The sequence below is a fragment of the Triticum urartu genome, chromosome 2A (assembly GCF_056163025.1).
Source record: "Triticum urartu cultivar PI428250 chromosome 2A, HENAU_Tu73, whole genome shotgun sequence".
Classification (NCBI taxonomy): Eukaryota; Viridiplantae; Streptophyta; class Magnoliopsida; order Poales; family Poaceae; genus Triticum; species Triticum urartu.
The window spans coordinates 749,314,770-749,336,314 of record NC_141874.1 but is presented as its reverse complement, the minus strand read 5'-3'; the positions used below and the strand labels follow the sequence as shown (position 1 = coordinate 749,336,314).

The window sequence follows — 21,545 nt, the reverse complement described above, 5'->3', positions numbered from 1 at the left end:
TCAGAAGAGGTGTGACATGTCTTTTGGTTGCAGATTCATGTGATGACAACAGAATTTATTTAGTTGGGATGACACTTGCTCACCATCTTTCACTAAATCTAGTGAATAACCTCTTTGTGACGGCAGCGAATTTCATATTTGGAGACCTATGGAGGCATGGCATCACAAGGCCCAAAACCAAAAATGGATCACAACGACCCTCAAGTTAGAAACCTACCGATCCATAGTGATTGATGTTGGGACTGTTGGATTAATAAAAAAATCATCATCAAAGTATTTGGAATATTTGGAGGAATCTGCCTCATTACTCATATTTTTATAGTTGAAAATAATAAGTAGAACTTTTCTCTCATAATGTCGGTTTGTTTTCTAGTTGGCACTTCTAGAGAGATCCTACTCATCTACCTAGATATATAGATCTGACTCAAATGCGCAATTATATATTTCAAAAATAAGGCACTCACATGACGAAGAAGGCGGCTACTTGCATATATACTGAATGTTCATTATATTTGATGGCATAACAAGCAATCATTTGTTTTCTTTTTGGGGAAACACCAACATTGGATTTATAAAAGTGTCAATGGGATATATAGAACATCATTTGAATCAAGACAATAAGAAATCCTAAGTACCCTTTTTTACAATGTGAACTGACGGAATAAAGCATATATAGTGGATGAGCTTCTCCCAGTTTTGTCTATCGCTTTTATCAACTGATGACTCATTGGAATTTACTGACTTCCAAGACAAAATATACTCTGATGGAAAAGATTGCTAATGCCAAACTTGAATTAGCTAAAAGAAACTATAACCAGTAACTAAAATATGATATTAACACGCTCATGGATTGGTGGAGTGTACCTCTGTATTCCGATTTCCCTTTTTTCAAAATAGCACATTTAACTGATGCATTGTTCGAGCAATCTTCAAATCATTCAAAAAAATCTGAGGCATTGTTCGGCCAGCCTCCTGAGTATGACATGATGCGCCGGCCCCTTAAGCAAGGAGAAGAAGCAAGCAGGCCCAGCAATGACGAGCGAGGCCTCCACAAGTCCACAAGTCCACAAAAACAAAACCCGCCAATCCACCATCCTGCTTCCTCCTCTAGGGTTTTACTATGCAGTGCCGCCGTCTCCCTCCCCACCTCCGTCCCCCGCCGCCCCACCTCCTACCCGGCAGACAACCACCGAGGCCCGAGCCAGCGGCCATGACTGGCAAGAAGCACAAGTCCTCCAAGAAGCAGCCCAAGGGCAGCCGCCTGCCGCTCGGCGCCGACGCCGATGCGGTGGCCGACGCCGGGAAGCGTCGTCGCTCCGGCGCCGCCAAGCACCACCAGGCCGAGGAGGAGGAGTTCGTGCCCTCCTCCATCAGCGCCAAGATCCTCTGCGAGGCCCTCAAGCAGCAGCAGGAGCAACAGGAGGAGATCCTCCACGTACTATTCAGTCTTCGAATGGCACAAATTATCAACGTGTGAAACTACATGGGCTAGCTGACGTACTAATAAATCATTAAAAATATCTGTGAACTGATTTAGAAACTTAAATCTAAAAGTTGGAACACCATATGACGGAAAATTACTATTTAGAACATGAATTTCTGGTTACATAGAAGAGATGCATTTTTCAGTATTATTACTAATAGAAAGTATTTCACATATATAAGAGATGGACTGTTTAATATCACGCACAAACGGCAAAACAACTAGAGGAACTACATGACAAAAAATAACAATTGAAAGAAGAAATTATATGAAATTTTGTTCTATCAGGCATGCTTTAAAAGAGGCGTGACATGTCTTTTGGTTGCAGATTCATGTGATGACAAGAGAATTAATTTAGTTGGGATGACACTTGCTCACTTTGTTTCACTAAATCTAGTGGGTGACCTGTTTGTGATGGTAGCGAATGTCATATTTGGAGATCGATCGAGGTATATGGCGTCACAAGGCCCAAAACCAAAAATGGTCGAATGACCCTCAAGTTCGAAACCAACCGACCCACAACGATTGAGTTGGGACAGTTGGATTAACAAACCCTTCACCCATCAAATCCTTCCAGCTCCTTGCGGATGGACGGTGCTTGGACACATTTCAAAACCTGTACTCTAGTAGTCTGATTACCACTATACTTACATCTGGGTGCCGCTTATTTGCGTAGGACATGTTCGATCAATGTTGTGACCACGCAAGGGATAACGGGTACTTGTTGTGGGAGGACGCGAAGAAGATGCGGATGATAGTGAGTGGGGAGTTCCACCAAGAAATGCGGGAGTTCCTCCGCACGAATAAATGATCCAAGGGAAGTGACCATCTGGAAAGAAGACAAGATGCTACTTGTCTGTACCACACGATCCTTCATGTGAGGAAGGCCTGAATATACGTACCTAGCAGACATGTCTTTAGTAGATCCAACTGCATGAGTCAGAGTGGTAGTCTGGTAGATGTTGAAATCATTTGGACTCGACGGTCGTAAATCGAATGTAATCATATGTTCGATAGGTTTAGTCTGCAGTTTGTGCCATGCTAAATGTAAGTCACAGAAGGTAGTGGATTATTCTGTTGGGCAAATCAAAATCCGATGAATTGTACATGATCCACTTCTCCAGTTCAGTTTTGCATGGCGGTTGCATACAATTGTGATTAATCTTTGTCAGTCAGTTTGGAACCACAGAAGTTTGCAAAACCGCATTGAGACAAGATTGCCAATTTTGATTTTCGGTAAATTGGTATATTATCTTTTTAACAAAATATATCCACACTCTGGTGTGTAGAGTTAAAAATACAATGAGCGTTCAATTTGATGTTCAGGCATAGGACAATATGCATGTACCAAAGTTAAAATATGGCCTCACATTAAACGAGAGTTCAATATAGAAATGAATTTATATTAAAAAAATGGTTTCAAATATGTGAACTAAAGTTCCACTTCTTTTTGTTCACAACATCGAACGGCTCGTTGTGTTGACACCAAAGGTATGGCAATGGTCGTCAACTCAACCAGAGGCAAAACCAAAATTGACCGTCATACAACTGAAGCGGATGCAAAACTAGCCGACAAAACCGGTTAACATGGTTGGTAACAAATCCTTCTCAGATGATTGTTTCCTTTTGTCATCCACATTATATTTGACTTTGCCTATAAATGTGTGTTTGGAAATCAGACTTATCCTTATAATATCCTATATCGTATACAAAGAGGAAGAAACACTTGAATATTATTAGAGTAGTAATTGTCATTGGGGACGATGCAAAAGGAAAGAAACATGAAGAATCTTTAATCTACACATAAAAAAGATGGTCGATAAGTTTCCAATACCAACAATCGATCAAGGGTGTGTTTCCTACCTATTTTGTATCAGTACACGCCTTCACAACCAACAACGGCTCCATTTTTAGATGGAAATACTCCTACACACTAGGATTAGGCCTCAATAAATATTTACCTTTTTCATCGCTCAATCCGTAAAACAGATTGGCCCATGAAGGATACCAGTATATATATGCCCCCATACACGAGCATGTCATCCAAAGTTCATCGAGCAAACACACAAACACTGGACTACCACCGAACTTATCCCACAGCTTTGTCAAGTCTTATCTTTGAAATGGAGGGTGTTAGAGTGTTGATTGTTGGTGCTGGGCCAGCAGGCCTCGCAACGGCAGCATGCCTTAGCCAATTCTCAATTCCTTATGCCATTGTCGAGCGCGAGAGCTGTAGCGCGTCACTCTGGCGCAACCGCGCGTATGATCGCCTCAAGCTGCATCTCGCAAAGGAGTTCTGTGAGTTGCCACATATGTCATACCCTGTAGATGCACCAACGTACATACCAAAAACCTTGTTTGTGAAGTACTTGGATGACTATGTTGAGCGTTTCAACATTCAACCAAAGTATCTCACCAGCTTGGAGTCATCCACATATGACAATGATGAAAAATGTTGGTCCATTGTGGCAAAGGACATGTCAAAGTGCACCACAGTCAAGTTCACGGCGAAGTTTCTTGTTGTGGCAAGTGGTGAGAATAGTGCAAAGAATATTCCAATGTTCCCTGGACTGGAAAACTTTCCAGGTGATGTTATCCACTCCTCAAGCTACAAGTCAGGCAAGAGCTACTCTGGCAAGAATGTATTGGTCATTGGATCTGGCAACTCCGGGATGGAAATTGCTTATGACCTTGCGACCCATGGTGCCAACACATCGATTGTTATACGAATCCCGGTACGTACATGCACTATATATTTTCATTGGATGCATGAACGCAAATTCTTAGTATAGTTATTAATAGAAGAGATGCAATTTTTAGTGTTATTACTAATAGGAAGTATTTCACATAGAAACAGAGATGGACTTTTTATATCACACACAAACAACTGAAAGACTAGAGGAACCACATGACAAAAATTTATTTCTTGAAAGAAGAAATTCTATTTTTATAATGCATACTTCAAAAGAGGTGTGACATGTTTTGTGGTTGCAGATTCATGTAATGACAAAGGAATTAATTCGTTTGGGGATGACACTTGCTCACCGTCTTCCATTGAATCTAGTGGATAAACTCCTTGTGATGGCAGCGTATTTAATATTTGGAGACCTGTCACAGCATGGCATCACAAGGCCAAAAATGGGTCCAATGACCCTCAAATCAGAAACAGGCCGATCTTCAGTAATTGATGTTGGGACTGTTGGATTGATCAAAAAAGGCATCATCAAAGTAAGTATATCCTTGACATGACATAAATTTATAACATATGTTGATTTGATATGCCAAGTTATCAATGTATTTTTTATCTCCTAAAGGTTCAAGGGAGCATTAGTAAGATCAAGGGCAACATAATTAAATTTCAATGCAGCAAAAGAATGTCATTTGATGCAATTGTGTTTGCAATTGGATACAAAAGCACGGCAAATATGTGGCTCAAGGTAATATAGCTTGTGTTTGAACATGTCTGAGTTTGTTTTCTTGGTGTAACCATTATTAAATCTGCTAACAGGGTCTATGTGTTTTTAATCCAGAATGGTGAGAGCATGTTAAATGGCAACGGACTGCCCATCCAAAAATATCCGAATCATTGGAAAGGTGGAAATGGGCTTTACTGTGCTGGGTTGGCGAGGAGAGGATTAGCTGGTATTGCAACAGATGCCAAGAATATTTCTAATGACATCAAATCTATGATGGACTCTATGTCAAGTTAAATCATCTTTTACATGTAGTTTACCATGGCAAGCATGCTAGAAGGTTGATTCTTTGAGAAATATATCCATTGTGTCACCTTTGTATCTAGCTTTTAGACAAGTAAATTTATGTTTATTTTAAGGTTCATATGAGAGAGATGTACTATTATACTATAATCAAGGGCTATGTACTCTCATTACGCGGAGAGATTTCTAATTTTGGTTGAACCTACAACTGTGTATTATATTTTATTTACTTGAAATTATATGTGCAAAAGGCATGCGCTCAATACACTATTATCTATACCAAGATCTCTTGTGGCATGTTTACCCCATCAGTATACAACTATAGGATGTAGTAATCACATCAGCCTAAAATAAATGCATAGTTCACTACATCCATCGCCGGTACTGTAGTGCTATTCAGTCTTAGAATGGCACTAGTTATCATCCCATGCATCTGCATGGGGTAGCTGACGTACTATAAATCATTAAAAATATTTGTGAACATATTTAGAAACTTAAAACTAAAACTTAGAACACCATATGACGGAAAACTACTATTTAGAACGTGTATTTGTGGTTACGTGATACACGTATCCTTAACTGTTGTGGACACAGTTTGTTGTGCCCGATGCGCAGGGTTTGCAGTATGCAGTAAGTTTTCCATCGGCTGAGATCCAAGGTATCCATCCGCATAGTCTTGGAGATAAATTGCTTATTACCTTGCGACCATGGTGCCAATACTCCGATTGTTATACGAAGCCTGATATGTACTACATGCACTATATATTTTCACTGGGTACATGAACACAATTTTTTAGTATAGTTACCACTGGAAGAGATCCATTTTTTAGTATTATTACTAATAGAAAGTTTTCACATATATAAGAGATTGACTGTTTGATATGACGCACAAACAAACAAACGACTAGAGGAACTACATGACAAACAATTAACTTTTGCAAGAAGAAATTCTATGAAATTTTGTTTTATCATGCATGCTTCAGAAGAGGTGTGACATGTCTTTTGGTTGCAGATTCATGTGATGACAACAGAATTTATTCAGTTGGGATGACACTTGCTCACCATCTTTCACTAAATCTAGTGAATAACCTCTTTGTGACGGCAGCGAATTTCATATTTGGAGACCTATGGAGGCATGGCATCACAAGGCCCAAAACCAAAAATGGATCACAACGACCCTCATGTTAGAAACCTACCGATCCATAGTGACCGATGTTGGGACTGTTGGATTAATAAAAAAAATCATCATCAAAGTATTTGGAATATTTGAAGGAATCTGCCTTATTAGTCATATTTTTATAGTTGAAGATAATAAGTAGACCTTTTCTCTCATAATGTCGGTTTGTTTTCTAGTTGGCACTTCTAGAGAGATCCTAGTCATCTACCTAGATATATAGATCTGACTGAAATGCGCAATTATATATTTCAAAAATAAGGCACTTACATGACGAAGAAGGCGGCTACTTGCATATATACTGAATGTTCATTATATTTGATGGCATAACAAGCAATCATTTGTTTTCTTTTTGGAGAATCACCAACATTGGATTTATAAAAGTGTTAGTGGGATATATAGAACATCATTTGAATCAAGACAATAAGAAATCCTAAGTACCCTTTTTTACAATGTGAACTGACGGAATAAAAAATATATAGTGGATGAGCTTCTCCCAGTTTTGTCTATCGCTTTTATCAACTGATGACTCATTGGAATTTACTGACTTCCAAGACAAAATATACTCGGATGGCAAAGATTGCTAATGCCAAACTTGAATTAGCTAAAAGCAACTATAACCAGTAACTGAAATATGATATTAACACGCTCATGGATTGGTGGAGTGTACCTCTGTATTCCGATTTCCATTTTTTCAAAATAGCACATTTAACTGATGCATTGTTCGAGCAATTTTCAAATCATTCAAAAAAATCTGAGGCATTGTTCGGCCAGCCTCCTGAGTATGACATGATGGGCCGGCCCCTTAAGCAAGGAGAAGAAGCAAGCAGGCCCAGCAATGACGAGCGAGGCCTCCACAAGTCCACAAGTCCACAAAAACAAAACCCGCCAATCCGCCATCCTCCTTCCTCCTCTAGGGTTTTACTATGCAGCGCCGCCTTCTCCCTCCCCACCTCCGTCCCCCGCCGCCCCACCTCCTACCCGGCAGACCACCACCGAGGCCCGAGCCAGCGGCCATGACTGGCAAGAAGCACAAGTCCTCCAAGAAGCAGCCCAAGGGCAGCCGCCTGCCGCTCGGCGCCGACGCCGATGCGGTGGCCGACGCCGGGAAGCGTCGTCGCTCCGGCGCCGCCAAGCACCACCAGGCCGAGGAGGAGGAGTTCGTGCCCTCCTCCATCAGCGCCAAGATCCTCCGCGAGGCCCTCAAGCAGCAGCAGGAGCAACAGGAGGAGATCCTCCACGTACTATTCAGTCTTCGAATGGCACAAATTATCAACGTGTGCAACTACATGGGCTATCTGACGTACTAATAAATCATTAAAAATATTTGTGAACTGATTTAGAAACTTAAATCTAAAAGTTAGAACACCATATGACGGAAAACTACTATTTAGAACGTGAATTTGTGGTTACATAGAAGAGATGCATTTTTTAGTATTATTACTAATAGAAAGTATTTCACATATATAAGAGATGGACTGTTTTATATCACGCCCAAACGGCAAACAACTAGAGGAACTACATGACAAAAAATAACAATTGAAAGAAGATATTCTATGAAATTTTGTTCTATCAGGAATGCTTCAAAAGAGGCGTGACATGTCTTTTGGTTGCAGATTCATGTGATGACAAGAGAATTAATTTAGTTGGGATGACACTTGCTCACTTTGTTTCACTAAATCTAGTGGGTGACCTCTTTGTGATGGTAGCGAATGTCATATTTGGAGATCGATCGAGGTATATGGCGTCATAAGGCCCAAAACCAAAAAATGGTCGAATGACCCTCAAGTTAGAAACCAACCGACCCACAACGATTGAGTTGGGACAGTTGGATTAATAAACCCTTCACCCATCAAACCCTTTCAGCTCCTTGCGGATGGACGGTGCTTGGACACATTTCAAAACATGTACTCTAGTAGTCTGATTACCACTATACTTATATCTGGGTGCCGCTTATTTGCGTAGGACATGTACGATCAATGTTGTGACCACGCAAGGGATAACGGGTACTTGTTGTGGGAGGACGCGAAGAGTGCGGATGATAGTGAGTGGGGAGTTCCACCAAGAAATGCGGGAGTTCCTCCGCACGAATAAATGATCCAAGGGAAGTGACCATCTGGAAAGAAGAGAAGATGCTACTTGTCTGTACCACACGATCCTTCATGTGAGGAAGGCCTGAATATACGTACCCAGCAGACAAGTCTTTAGAAGATCCAACTGCATGAGTCAGAGTGGTAGTCTGGTAGATGTTGAAATCATTTGGACTCGACGGTCGTAAATCGAATGTAATCATCTATTCGATAGGTTTAGTCTGCAGTTTGTGCCATGCTAAATGTAAGTCACAGAAGGCAGTGGATTATTCTGTTGGGCAAATCAAAATCCGATGAATTGTACGTGATCCACTTCTCCAGTTCAGTTTTGCATGGAAGTTGCGTACAATTGTGATTAATCTGTGTCAGTCAGTTTGGAACCACACAAGTTTGCAAAACCGCATTGAGACAGGATTGACAATTTTGATTTTCAGTAAATTTGTTTATTATCTTTTTAACAAAATATATCCACACTCTGGTGTGTAGAGTTAAAAATACAATGAGCGTTTAGTTTGATGTTCAGGCATAGGACAATATGCATGTACCAAAGTTGAAATATGGCCTCACATTAAACGAGTGTTCAGTATAGAAACGAATTTATATTAAAAAATGGTTTCAAATATTTGAACTAAAGTTCCACTTCTTTTTGTTCACAACATCGAACGGCTCGTTGTGTTGATACCAAAGGTATGGCAATGGTCGTCAACTCAACCGGAGGCAAAACCAAAACTGACCATCATACAACTGAACCGGATGCAAAACTAGCCGACAAAACCGGTTAACATGGTTGGTAACAAATCCTTCTCAGATGATTGTTTCCTTTTGTCATCCACATTATATTTGACTTTGCCTATAAATGTGTGTTTGGAAATCAGACTTATCCTTATAATATCCTATATCGTATACAAAGAGGAAGAAACACTTGAATATTATTAGAGTAGTAATTGTCATTGGTGACGATGCAAAAGGAAAGAAACATGAAGAATCTTTAATCTACACATAAAAAAGATGGTCGATAAGTTTCCAATACCAACAATCGATCAACGGTGTGTTTCCTACCTATTTTGTATCAGTACACGCCTTCACAACCAACAACGGCTCCATTTTTAGATGGAAATACTCCTACACACTAGGATTAGGCCTCAATAAATATTTACCTTTTTCATCCCTCAATCCATAAAACAGATTGGCCCATGAAGGATACCAGTATATATATGCCCCCATACACGAGCATGTCATCCAAAGTTCATCGAGCAAACACACAAACACTGGACTACCATCGAACTTATCCCACAGATTTGTCAAGTCTTCTCTTTGAAATGGAGGGTGTTACAGTGTTGATTGTTGGTGCTGGGCCAGCAGGCCTCGCAACGGCAGCATGCCTTAGCCAATTCTCAATTCCCTATGCCATCGTCGAGCGCGAGAGCTGTAGCGCGTCACTCTGGCGCAACCGCGCGTATGATCGCCTCAAGCTGCATCTCGCAAAGGAGTTCTGTGAGTTGCCACACATGTCATACCCTGTAGATGCACCAACGTACATACCAAAAACCTTGTTTGTGAAGTACTTGGATGACTATGTTGAGCGTTTCAACATTCAACCAAAGTATCTCACCAGCGTGGAGTCATCCACATATGACAATGATGAAAAATGTTGGTCCATTGTGGCAAAGGACATGTCAAAGTGCACCACAGTCAAGTTCACGGTGAAGTTTCTTGTTGTGGCAAGTGGTGAGAATAGTGCAGAGAATATTCCAATGTTCCCTGGACTGGAAAACTTTCCAGGTGATGTTATCCACTCCTCAAGCTACAAGTCAGGCAAGAGCTACTCTGGCAAGAATGTATTGGTCATTGGATCTGGCAACTCCGGGATGGAAATTGCTTATGACCTTGCGACCCATGGTGCCAACACATCGATTGTTATACGAAGCCCGGTACGTACATGCACTATATATTTTCATTGGATGCATGAACGCAAACTCTTAGTATAGTAATTAATAGAATAGATGCAATTTTCAGTGTTATTACTAATAGGAAGTATTTCACATAGAAAAAGAGATGGACTGTTTTATATCACACACAAACAACTGAAAGACTAGAGGAACCACATGACAAAAATTTATTTCTTGAAAGAAGAAATTCTATTTTTATAATGCATACTTCAAAAGAGGTGTGACATGTTTTGTGGTTGCAGATTCATGTAGTGACAAAGGAATTAATTCGTTTGGGGATGACACTTGCTCACCGTCTTCCATAGAATCTAGTGGATAAACTCCTTGTGATGGCAGCGTATTTAATATTTGGAGACATGTCACAGCATGGCATCACAAGGCCAAAAATGGGTCCAATGACCCTCAAATCAGAAACAGGCCGATCTTCAGTAATTGATGTTGGGACTGTTGGATTGATCAAAAAAGGCATCATCAAAGTAAGTATATCCTGGACATGACATAAATTTATAACATATGTTGATTTGATATGCCAAGTTATCAATGTATTTTTTATCTCCTAAAGGTTCAAGGGAGCATTAGTAAGATCAAGGGCAACATAATTAAATTTCAATGCAGCAAAAGAATGTCATTTGATGCAATTGTGTTTGCAACTGGATACAAAAGCACGGCAAATATGTGGCTCAAGGTAATATAGCTTGTGTTTGAACATGTCTGAGTTTGTTTTCTTGGTGTAACCATTATTAAATCTGCTAACAGGGTCTATGTGTTTTTAATCCAGAATGGTGAGAGCATGTTAAATGGCAACGGACTGCCCATCCAAAAATATCCGAATCATTGGAAAGGTGGAAATGGGCTTTACTGTGCTGGGTTGGCGAGGAGAGGATTAGCTGGTATTGCAACAGATGCCAAGAATATCGCTAATGACATCAAATCTATGATGGACTCTATGTCAAGTTAAATCATCTTTTACATGTAGTTTACCATGGCAAGCATGCTAGAAGGTTGATTCTTTGAGAAATATATCCATTGTGTCACCTTTGTATCTAGCTTTTAGACAAGTAAATTTATGTTTATTTTAAGGTTCATATGAGCCCCAGAGAGAGATGTACTATTATACTATAATCAAGGGCTATGTACTCTCATTACGCGGAGAGATTTCTAATTTTGGTTGAACCTACAACTGTGTATTATATTTTATTTACTTGAAATTATATGTGCAAAAGGCATGCGCTCAATACACTATTATCTATACCAAGATCTCTTGTGGCATGTTTACCCCATCAGTATACAACTGTAGGATGTAGTAATCACATCAGCCTAAAATAAATGCATAGTTCACTACATCCATCGTCGGTACTATAGTGCTATTCAGTCTTAGAATGGCACTAGTTATCATCCCATGCATCTGCATGGGGTAGCTGACGTACTATAAATCATTAAAAATATTTGTGAACATATTTAGAAACTTAAAACTAAAACTTAGAACACCATATGACGGAAAACTACTATTTAGAACGTGTATTTGTGGTTACGTGATACACGTATCCTTAACTGTTGTGGACACAGTTTGTTGTGCCCGAAGCGCAGGGTTTGCAGTATGCAGTAAGTTTTCCATCGGCTGAGATCCAAGGTATCCATCCGCATAGTCTTGGATATAAATTGCTTATTACCTTGCGACCATGGTGCCAATACTCCGATTGTTATACGAAGCCTGATATGTACTACATGCACTATATATTTTCACTGGGTACATGAACACAATTTTTTAGTATAGTTACCACTGGAAGAGATCCATTTTTTTAGTATTAGTACTAATAGAAAGTTTTCACATATATAAGAGATGGAGTGTTTGATATGACGCACAAACAAACAAACGACTAGAGAAACTACATGACAAACAATTAACTTTTGCAAGAAGAAATTCTATGAAATTTTGTTTTATCATGCATGCTTCAGAAGAGGTGTGACATGTCTTTTGGTTGCAGATTCATGTGATGACAACAGAATTTATTCAGTTGGGATGACACTTGCTCACCATTTTCACTAAATCTAGTGAATAACCTCTTTGTGACGGCAGCGAATTTCATATTTGGAGACCTATCGAGGTATGGCATCACAAGGCCCAAAACCAAAAATGGATCACAACGACCCTCAAGTTAGAAATCTACCGATCCATAGTGATTCATGTTGGGACTGTTGGATTAATAAAAAAAATCATCATCAAAGTATTTGGAATATTTGGAGGAATCTGCCTCATTAGTCATATTTTTATAGTTGAAAATAATAAGTAGACCTTTTCTCTCATAATGTCGGTTTGTTTTCTAGTTGGCACTTCTAGAGAGATCCTAGTCATCTACCTAGATATATAGATCTGACTGAAATGCGCAATTATATATTTCAAAAATAAGGCACTTACATGACGAAGAAGGCGGCTACTTGCATATATACTGAATGTTCATTATATTTGATGGCATAACAAGCAATCATTTGTTTTCTTTTTGGAGAAACACCAACATTGGATTTATAAAAGTGTTAGTGGGATATATAGAACATCATTTGAATCAAGACAATAAGAAATCCTAAGTACCCTTTTTTACAATGTGAACTGACGGAATAAAAAATATATAGTGGATGAGCTTCTCCCAGTTTTGTCTATCGCTTTTATCAACTGATGACTCATTGGAATTTACTGACTTCCAAGACAAAATATACTCGGATGGCAAAGATTGCTAATGCCAAACTTGAATTAGCTAAAAGCAACTATAACCAGTAACTGAAATATGATATTAACACGCTCATGGATTGGTGGAGTGTACCTCTGTATTCCGATTTCCATTTTTTCAAAATAGCACATTTAACTGATGCATTGTTCGAGCAATTTTCAAATCATTCAAAAAAATCTGAGGCATTGTTCGGCCAGCCTCCTGAGTATGACATGATGGGCCGGCCCCTTAAGCAAGGAGAAGAAGCAAGCAGGCCCAGCAATGACGAGCGAGGCCTCCACAAGTCCACAAGTCCACAAAAACAAAACCCGCCAATCCGCCATCCTCCTTCCTCCTCTAGGGTTTTACTATGCAGCGCCGCCTTCTCCCTCCCCACCTCCGTCCCCCGCCGCCCCACCTCCTACCCGACAGACCACCACCGAGGCCCGAGCCAGCGGCCATGACTGGCAAGAAGCACAAGTCCTCCAAGAAGCAGCCCAAGGGCAGCCGCCTGCCGCTCGGCGCCGACGCCGATGCGGTGGCCGACGCCGGGAAGCGTCGTCGCTCCGGCGCCGCCAAGCACCACCAGGCCGAGGAGGAGGAGTTCGTGCCCTCCTCCATCAGCGCCAAGATCCTCCGCGAGGCCCTCAAGCAGCAGCAGGAGCAACAGGAGGAGATCCTCCACGTACTATTCAGTCTTCGAATGGCACAAATTATCAACGTGTGCAACTACATGGGCTATCTGACGTACTAATAAATCATTAAAAATATTTGTGAACTGATTTAGAAACTTAAATCTAAAAGTTAGAACACCATATGACGGAAAACTACTATTTAGAACGTGAATTTGTGGTTACATAGAAGAGATGCATTTTTTTAGTATTATTACTAATAGAAAGTATTTCACATATATAAGAGATGGACTGTTTTATATCACGCCCAAACGGCAAACAACTAGAGGAACTACATGACAAAAAATAACAATTGAAAGAAGATATTCTATGAAATTTTGTTCTATCAGGAATGCTTCAAAAGAGGCGTGACATGTCTTTTAGTTGCAGATTCATGTGATGACAAGAGAATTAATTTAGTTGGGATGACACTTGCTCACTTTGTTTCACTAAATCTAGTGGGTGACCTCTTTGTGATGGTAGCGAATGTCATATTTGGAGATCGATCGAGGTATATGGCGTCATAAGGCCCAAAACCAAAAAATGGTCGAATGACCCTCAAGTTAGAAACCAACCGACCCACAACGATTGAGTTGGGACAGTTGGATTAATAAACCCTTCACCCATCAAACCCTTTTAGCTCCTTGCGGATGGACGGTGCTTGGACACATTTCAAAACATGTACTCTAGTAGTCTGATTACCACTATACTTACATCTGGGTGCCGCTTATTTGCGTAGGACATGTTCGATCAATGTTGTGACCACGCAAGGGATAACGGGTACTTGTTGTGGGAGGACGCGAAGAAGATGCGGATGATAGTGAGTGGGGAGTTCCACCAAGAAATGCGGGAGTTCCTCCGCACGAATAAATGATCCAAGGGAAGTGACCATCTGGAAAGAAGAGAAGATGCTACTTGTCTGTACCACACGATCCTTCATGTGAGGAAGGCCTGAATATACCTACCCAGCACACAAGTCTTTAGAAGATCCAACTGCATGAGTCAGAGTGGTAGTCTGGTAGATGTTGAAATCATTTGGACTCGACGGTCGTAAATCGAATGTAATCATATGTTCGATAGGTTTAGTCTGCAGTTTGTGCCATGCTAAATGTAAGTCATAGAAGGTAGTGGATTATTCTGTTGGGCAAATCAAAATCCGATGAACTGTACGAGATCCACTTCTCCAGTTCAGTTTTGCATGGAAGTTGCGTACAATTGTGATTAATCTGTGTCAGTCAGTTTGGAACCACAGAAGTTTGCAAAACCACATTGAGACAGGATTGACAATTTTGATTTTCAGTAAATTGGTTTATTATCTTTTTAACAAAATATATCCACACTCTGGTGTGTAGAGTTAAAAATACAATGAGCGTTCAATTTGATGTTCAGGCATAGGACAATATGCATGTACCAAAGTTCAAATATGGCCTCACATTAAACAGTGTTCAGTATAAAAAGGAATTTATATTAAAAAAAATGGTTTCAAATATTTGAACTAAAGTTCCACTTATTTTTGTTCACAACATCGAACGGCTCGTTGTGTTGACACCAAAGGTATGGCAATGGTCGTCAACTCAACCGGAGGCAAAACCAAAACTGACCGTCATACAACTGAACCGGATGCAAAACTGGCCGACAAAACCGGTTAACATGGTTGGTAACAAATCCTTCTCAGATGATTGTTTCCTTTTGTCATCCACATTATATTTGACTTTGCCTATAAATGTGTGTTTGGAAATCAGACTTATCCTTATAATATCCTATATCGTATACAAAGAGGAAGAAACACTTGAATATTATTAGAGTAGTAATTGTCATTGGTGACGATGCAAAAGGAAAGAAACATGAAGAATCTTTAATCTACACATAAAAAAGATGGTCGATAAGTTTCCAATACCAACAATCGATCAACGGTGTGTTTCCTACCTATTTTGTATCAGTACACGCCTTCAAAACCAACAACGGCTCCATTTTTAGATGGAAATACTCCTACACACTAGGATTAGGCCTCAATAAATATTTACCTTTTTCATCGCTCAATCCGTAAAACAGATTGGCCCATGAAGGATACCAGTATATATATGCCCCCATACACGAGCATGTCATCCAAAGTTCATCGAGCAAACCCACAAACACTGGACTACCACCGAACTTATCCCATAGCTTTGTCAAGTCTTCTCTTTGAAATGGAGGGTGTTACAGTGTTGATTGTTGGTGCTGGGCCAGTAGGCCTCGCAACGGTAGCATGCCTTAGCCAATTCTCAATTCCTTATGCCATCGTCGAGCGCGTCACTCTGGCGCAACCGCGCGTATGATCGCCTCAAGCTGCATCTCGCAAAGGAGTTCTGTGAGTTGCCACACATGTCATACCCTGTAGATGCACCAACGTACATACCAAAAACCTTGTTTGTGAAGTACTTGGATGACTATGTTGAGGGTTTCAACATTCAACCAAAGTATCTCACCAGCGTGGAGACATCCACATATGACAATGATGAAAAATGTTGGTCCATTGTGGCAAAGGACATGTCAAAGTGCACCACAGTCAAGTTCACGGCGAAGTTTCTTGTTGTGGCAAGTGGTGAGAATAGTGCAGAGAATATTCCAATGTTCCCTGGACTGGAAAACTTTCCAGGTGATGTTATCCACTCCTCAAGCTACAAGTCAGGCAAGAGCTACTCTGGCAAGAATGTATTGGTCATTGGATCTGGCAACTCCGGGATGGAAATTGCTTATGACCTTGCGACCCATGGTGCCAACACATCGATTGTTATACGAAGCCCGGTACGTACATGCACTATATATTTTCATTGGATGCATGAACGCAAATTCTTAGTATAGTTATTAATAGAAGAGATGCAATTTTTAGTGTTATTACTAATAGGAAGTATTTCACATAGAAACAGAGATGGACTTTTTATATCACACACAAACAACTGAAAGACTAGAGGAACCACATGACAAAAATTTATTTCTTGAAAGAAGAAATTCTATTTTTATAATGCATACTTCAAAAGAGGTGTGACATGTTTTGTGGTTGCAGATTCATGTAATGACAAAGGAATTAATTCGTTTGGGGATGACACTTCCTCACCGTCTTCCATTGAATCTAGTGGATAAACTCCTTGTGATGGCAGCGTATTTAATATTTGGAGACCTGTCACAGCATGGCATCACAAGGCCAAAAATGGGTACAATGACCCTCAAATCAGAAACAGGCGGATCTTCAGTAATTGATGTTGGGAACTTTGGATTGATTAAAAAAGGCATCATCAAAGTAAGTATATCCTTGACATGACATAAATTTATAACATATGTTGATTTGATATGCCAAGTTATCAATGTATTTTTTATCTCCTAAAGGTTCAAGGGAGCATTAGTAAGATCAAGGGCAACATAATTAAATTTCAATGCAGCAAAAGAATGTCATTTGATGCAATTGTGTTTGCAATTGGATACAAAAGCACGGCAAATATGTGGCTCAAGGTAATATAGCTTGTGTTTGAACATGTCTGAGTTTGTTTTCTTGGTGTACCCATTATTAAATCTGCTAACAGGGTCTATGTGTTTTTAATCCAGAATGGTGAGAGCATGTTAAATGGCAACGGACTGCCCATCCAAAAATATCCGAATCATTGGAAAGGTGGAAATGGGCTTTACTGTGCTGGGTTGGCGAGGAGAGGATTAGCTGGTATTGCAACAGATGCCAAGAATATCGCTAATGACATCAAATCTATGATGGACTCTATGTCAAGTTAAATCATCTTTTACATGTAGTTTACCATGGCAAGCATGCTAGAAGGTTGATTCTTTGAGAAATATATCCATTGTGTCACCTTTGTATCTAGCTTTTAGACAAGTAAATTTATGTTTATTTTAAGGTTCATATGAGCCCCGGAGAGAGATGTACTATTATACTATAATCAAGGGCTATGTACTCTCATTACGCGGAGAGATTTCTAATTTTGGTTGAACCTACAACTGTGTATTATATTTTATTTACTTGAAATTATATGTGCAAAAGGCATGCGCTCAATACACTATTATCTATACCAAAATCTCTTGTGGCATGTTTACCCCATCAGTATACAACTATAGGATGTAGTAATCACATCAGCCTAAAATAAATGCATAGTTCACTACATCCATCGCCGGTACTGTAGTGCTATTCAGTCTTAGAATGGCACTAGTTATCATCCCATGCATCTGCATGGGGTAGCTGACGTACTATAAATCATTAAAAATATTTGTGAACATATTTAGAAACTTAAAACTAAAACTTAGAACACCATATGACGGAAAACTACTATTTAGAACGTGTATTTGTGGTTACGTGATACACGTATCCTTAACTGTTGTGGACACAGTTTGTTGTGCCCGAAGCGCAGGGTTTGCAGTATGCAGTAAGTTTTCCATCGGCTGAGATCCAAGGTATCCATCTGCATAGTCTTGGATATAAATTGCTTATTACCTTGCGACCATGGTGCCAATACTCCGATTGTTATACGAAGCCTGATATGTACTACATGCACTATATATTTTCACTGGGTACATGAACACAATTTTTTAGTATAGTTACCACTGGAAGAGATCCATTTTTTAGTATTATTACTAATAGAAAGTTTTCACATATATAAGAGATGGAGTGTTTGATATGACGCACAAACAAACAAACGACTAGAGAAACTACATGACAAACAATTAACTTTTGCAAGAAGAAATTCTATGAAATTTTGTTTTATCATGCATGCTTCAGAAGAGGTGTGACATGTCTTTTGGTTGCAGATTCATGTGATGACAACAGAATTTATTCAATTGGGATGACACTTGCTCACCATTTTCACTAAATCTAGTGAATAACCTCTTTGTGACGGCAGCGAATTTCATATTTGGAGACCTATCGAGGCATGGCATCACAAGGCCCAAAACCAAAAATGGATCACAACGACCCTCAAGTTAGAAATCTACCGATCCATAGTGATTCATGTTCGGACTGTTGGATTAATAAAAAAATCATCATCAAAGTATTTGGAATATTTGGAGGAATCTGCCTCATTAGTCATATTTTTATAGTTGAAAATAATAAGTAGACCTTTTCTCTCATAATGTTGGTTTGTTGTCTAGTTGGCACTTCTAGAGAGATCCTAGTCTTCTACCTAGATATATAGATCTGACTCAAATGTGCAATTATATATTTCAAAAATAAGGCACTTACATGACGAAGAAGGCGGCTACTTGCATATATACTGAATGTTCATTATATTTGAAGGCATAACAAGCAATCATTTGTTTTCTTTTTGGAGAAACACCAACATTGGATTTATAAAAGTGTCAATGGGATATATAGAACATCATTTGAATCATGACAATAAGAAATCCTAAGTACCCTTTTTTACAATGTGAACTGACGGAATAAAGCATATATAGTGGATGTGCTTCTCCCAATTTTGTCTATCGCTTTTATCAACTGATGACTCATTGGAATTTACTGACTTCCAAGACAAAATATACTCAGATGGCAAAGATTGCTAATGCCAAACTTGAATTAGCTAAAAGCAACTATAACCAGTAACTGAAATATAATCTTAACACGCTCATGGATTGGCAGAGTGTACCTCTGTTCGAGCAATCTTCAAATCATTCAAAAAAATCTGAGGCCTTGTTCGGCCAGCCTCCTGAGTATGACATGATGGGCCGGCCCCTTAAGCAAGGAGAAGAAGCAAGCAGGCCCAGCAATGACGAGCGAGGCCTCCACAAGTCCACAAGTCCACAAAAACAAAACCCGCCAATCCACCATCCTCCTTCCTCCTCTAGGGTTTTACTATGCAGCGCCGCCGTCTCCCTCCCCACCTCCGTCCCCCGCCGCCCCACCTCCTACCCGGCAGACCACCACCGAGGCCCGAGCCAGCGGCCATGATTGGCAAGAAGCACAAGTCCTCCAAGAAGCAGCCCAAGGGCAGCCGCCTGCCGCTCGGCGCCGACGCTGATGCGGTGGCCGACGCCGGGAAGCGTCGTCGCTCCGGCGCCGCCAAGCGCCACCAGACCGAGGAGGAGGAGTTCGTGCCCTCCTCCATCAGCGCCAAGATCCTCCGCGAGGCCCTCAAGCAGCAGCAGGAGCAACAGGAGGAGATCCTCCACGTACTATTCAGTCTTCGAATGGCACAAATTATCAACGTGTGAAACTACATGGGCAAGCTGACTGTCGGTGTACTAGAGTAGGGGTACCCTAGTATCCCGAACTTGTGCACGGGCAGTCGCAGCATCCCGCGGCAAGGCTTGCCGGGTGACCGCCAAGGTCCTCCGTGGTTCCCCTGGGGCCATTCAAGGAGACAAGACCCCGTCAAGAGGAGCTTGCCGAAAGGCCAACCAAGGCATATCAAAGCCAAGGAGACACGACCCCGGCAAGAGGAGCTTGCCGGGAAGGCCAACCAAGGCGTCTCAAGGAACTTGCCGCGACGCGCCACGCGTCCCGGCAAGGCCCGGTGAGCGACAAGCTCCCGGATGCGACAAGACAACGACCGCGGCAAGGCGCTTGCCGCGGCAAGCCACCACTCTGTGTCCGCGCTCCAGCACACCCACCAACGTGTCGCTCTGGGACCCTTCCAAGCGTACGTGGCGGGAGGCTGTGCAGCCAGCAGTGCGCGGTGGCAAGCGGCGCTGACAAGATTGCCATCGTGGCGAGCGGTGGCGTCCCTGACGGTCCCTTTTGCACTATTTAGGTGACGCAGACAGGCATTTAATGCCCTTGTCCCCTACCGTCAGGGTTAGGTATGATACACTGTAGCAGGTAGCTATACCAACCGCAGCACCTTTACATTTTTACCCTTGTCTACGTTGCCACCTGTCGGTGACCCCTTGAGCATATAAAAGGAGGCCCATGCGCAACGTAGGGGAAGGAGGAAGAACTCTCACGCTCGGTCTCGTTAGTTGCTGGAGTGTACTGTAGCACTCCGCGCTCCCGAGCAAGAACTCAATACAAACCACAAAGCAGGAGTAGGGTTTTACGCATCCGTGCGGCCCGAACCTGGGTAAACCGCTCGTGTGCTTCGCCTCGATCCTCTCTTCGTGCGACCCCCGCCCCCGCCGAACCAAAAGGGACTCGGTCCGCCGGTGCCATAGGTGCTCGTGGGTCAGTACCCCGGCATCTTTGGCGCGCCAGGTAGGGGGCGTCGAGGTTGTGTGAACCAGATCCGGTGTTCACATGAGCTAGATCTTCATCGACATGCCGCCGAAGAAGAAGGCTTCGGAGGCGGCTGCTCCATCCGCGCCGAACCCACCACCGCCGGAGCAAATGGCTGATGGGGCAGACGCCGGCGGAAGAACGGGCGTCGACGAGGGAGCTCACGGTGCTGCCAGGTCCAAGGACAAGGCCGCGCTACCCATCGGCGGCGTAGCTGGCTCCCACAACGACCGGGCGCACTCCAAGACCTCGGCGTCCGTACATGCACCGCGCCCATCTCATGAGGCGCGGGACCGGCAGCGTCATGGTACTCACGGTACCATGCGTTTGCTGGACCAAGATCGAGCTGGTGGATCTCGGAGTGCCCAAGACCAGCATGCACGCCAACATGCTGGCACAAGCGAGGCACGGTCGCCTGGACGGGATACTGCTCCTTCTAGCATAGTTAGAAGTCCGAGCATATCCCACTCCTCACACCATTCGCCACCGCCACCCGCCACTGCAGCAGAAACTTTGGCGCGAGCTCAACTGCTCCTGGACTACCCTCCAACGGCAGACAAGATCGACGACTGGAGGGCCA

General features: G+C 41.8%; 1 protein-coding gene and 2 pseudogenes across 1 annotated transcript; all 3 read left to right on the top strand.

Annotated features, from left to right (window-relative positions):
• Positions 1 to 3,519: 3,519 nt before the first annotated feature.
• On the top strand, positions 3,520 to 5,193 carry LOC147987698 (putative indole-3-pyruvate monooxygenase YUCCA10). The gene is made up of 4 exons (XM_087540412.1): positions 3,520 to 4,218; positions 4,478 to 4,711; positions 4,798 to 4,920; positions 5,014 to 5,193. Exons 1-4 carry the CDS (start codon positions 3,520 to 3,522, stop codon positions 5,191 to 5,193), a joined length of 1,236 nt encoding a protein of 411 aa, XP_087396538.1.
• Positions 5,194 to 9,695: 4,502 nt separating this feature from the next.
• On the top strand, positions 9,696 to 11,370 carry LOC147987697 (putative indole-3-pyruvate monooxygenase YUCCA10; annotated as a pseudogene).
• Positions 11,371 to 15,884: 4,514 nt separating this feature from the next.
• Positions 15,885 to 17,544, top strand: LOC147987696 (putative indole-3-pyruvate monooxygenase YUCCA10; annotated as a pseudogene).
• The last annotated feature ends 4,001 nt before the right edge of the window (positions 17,545 to 21,545 follow it).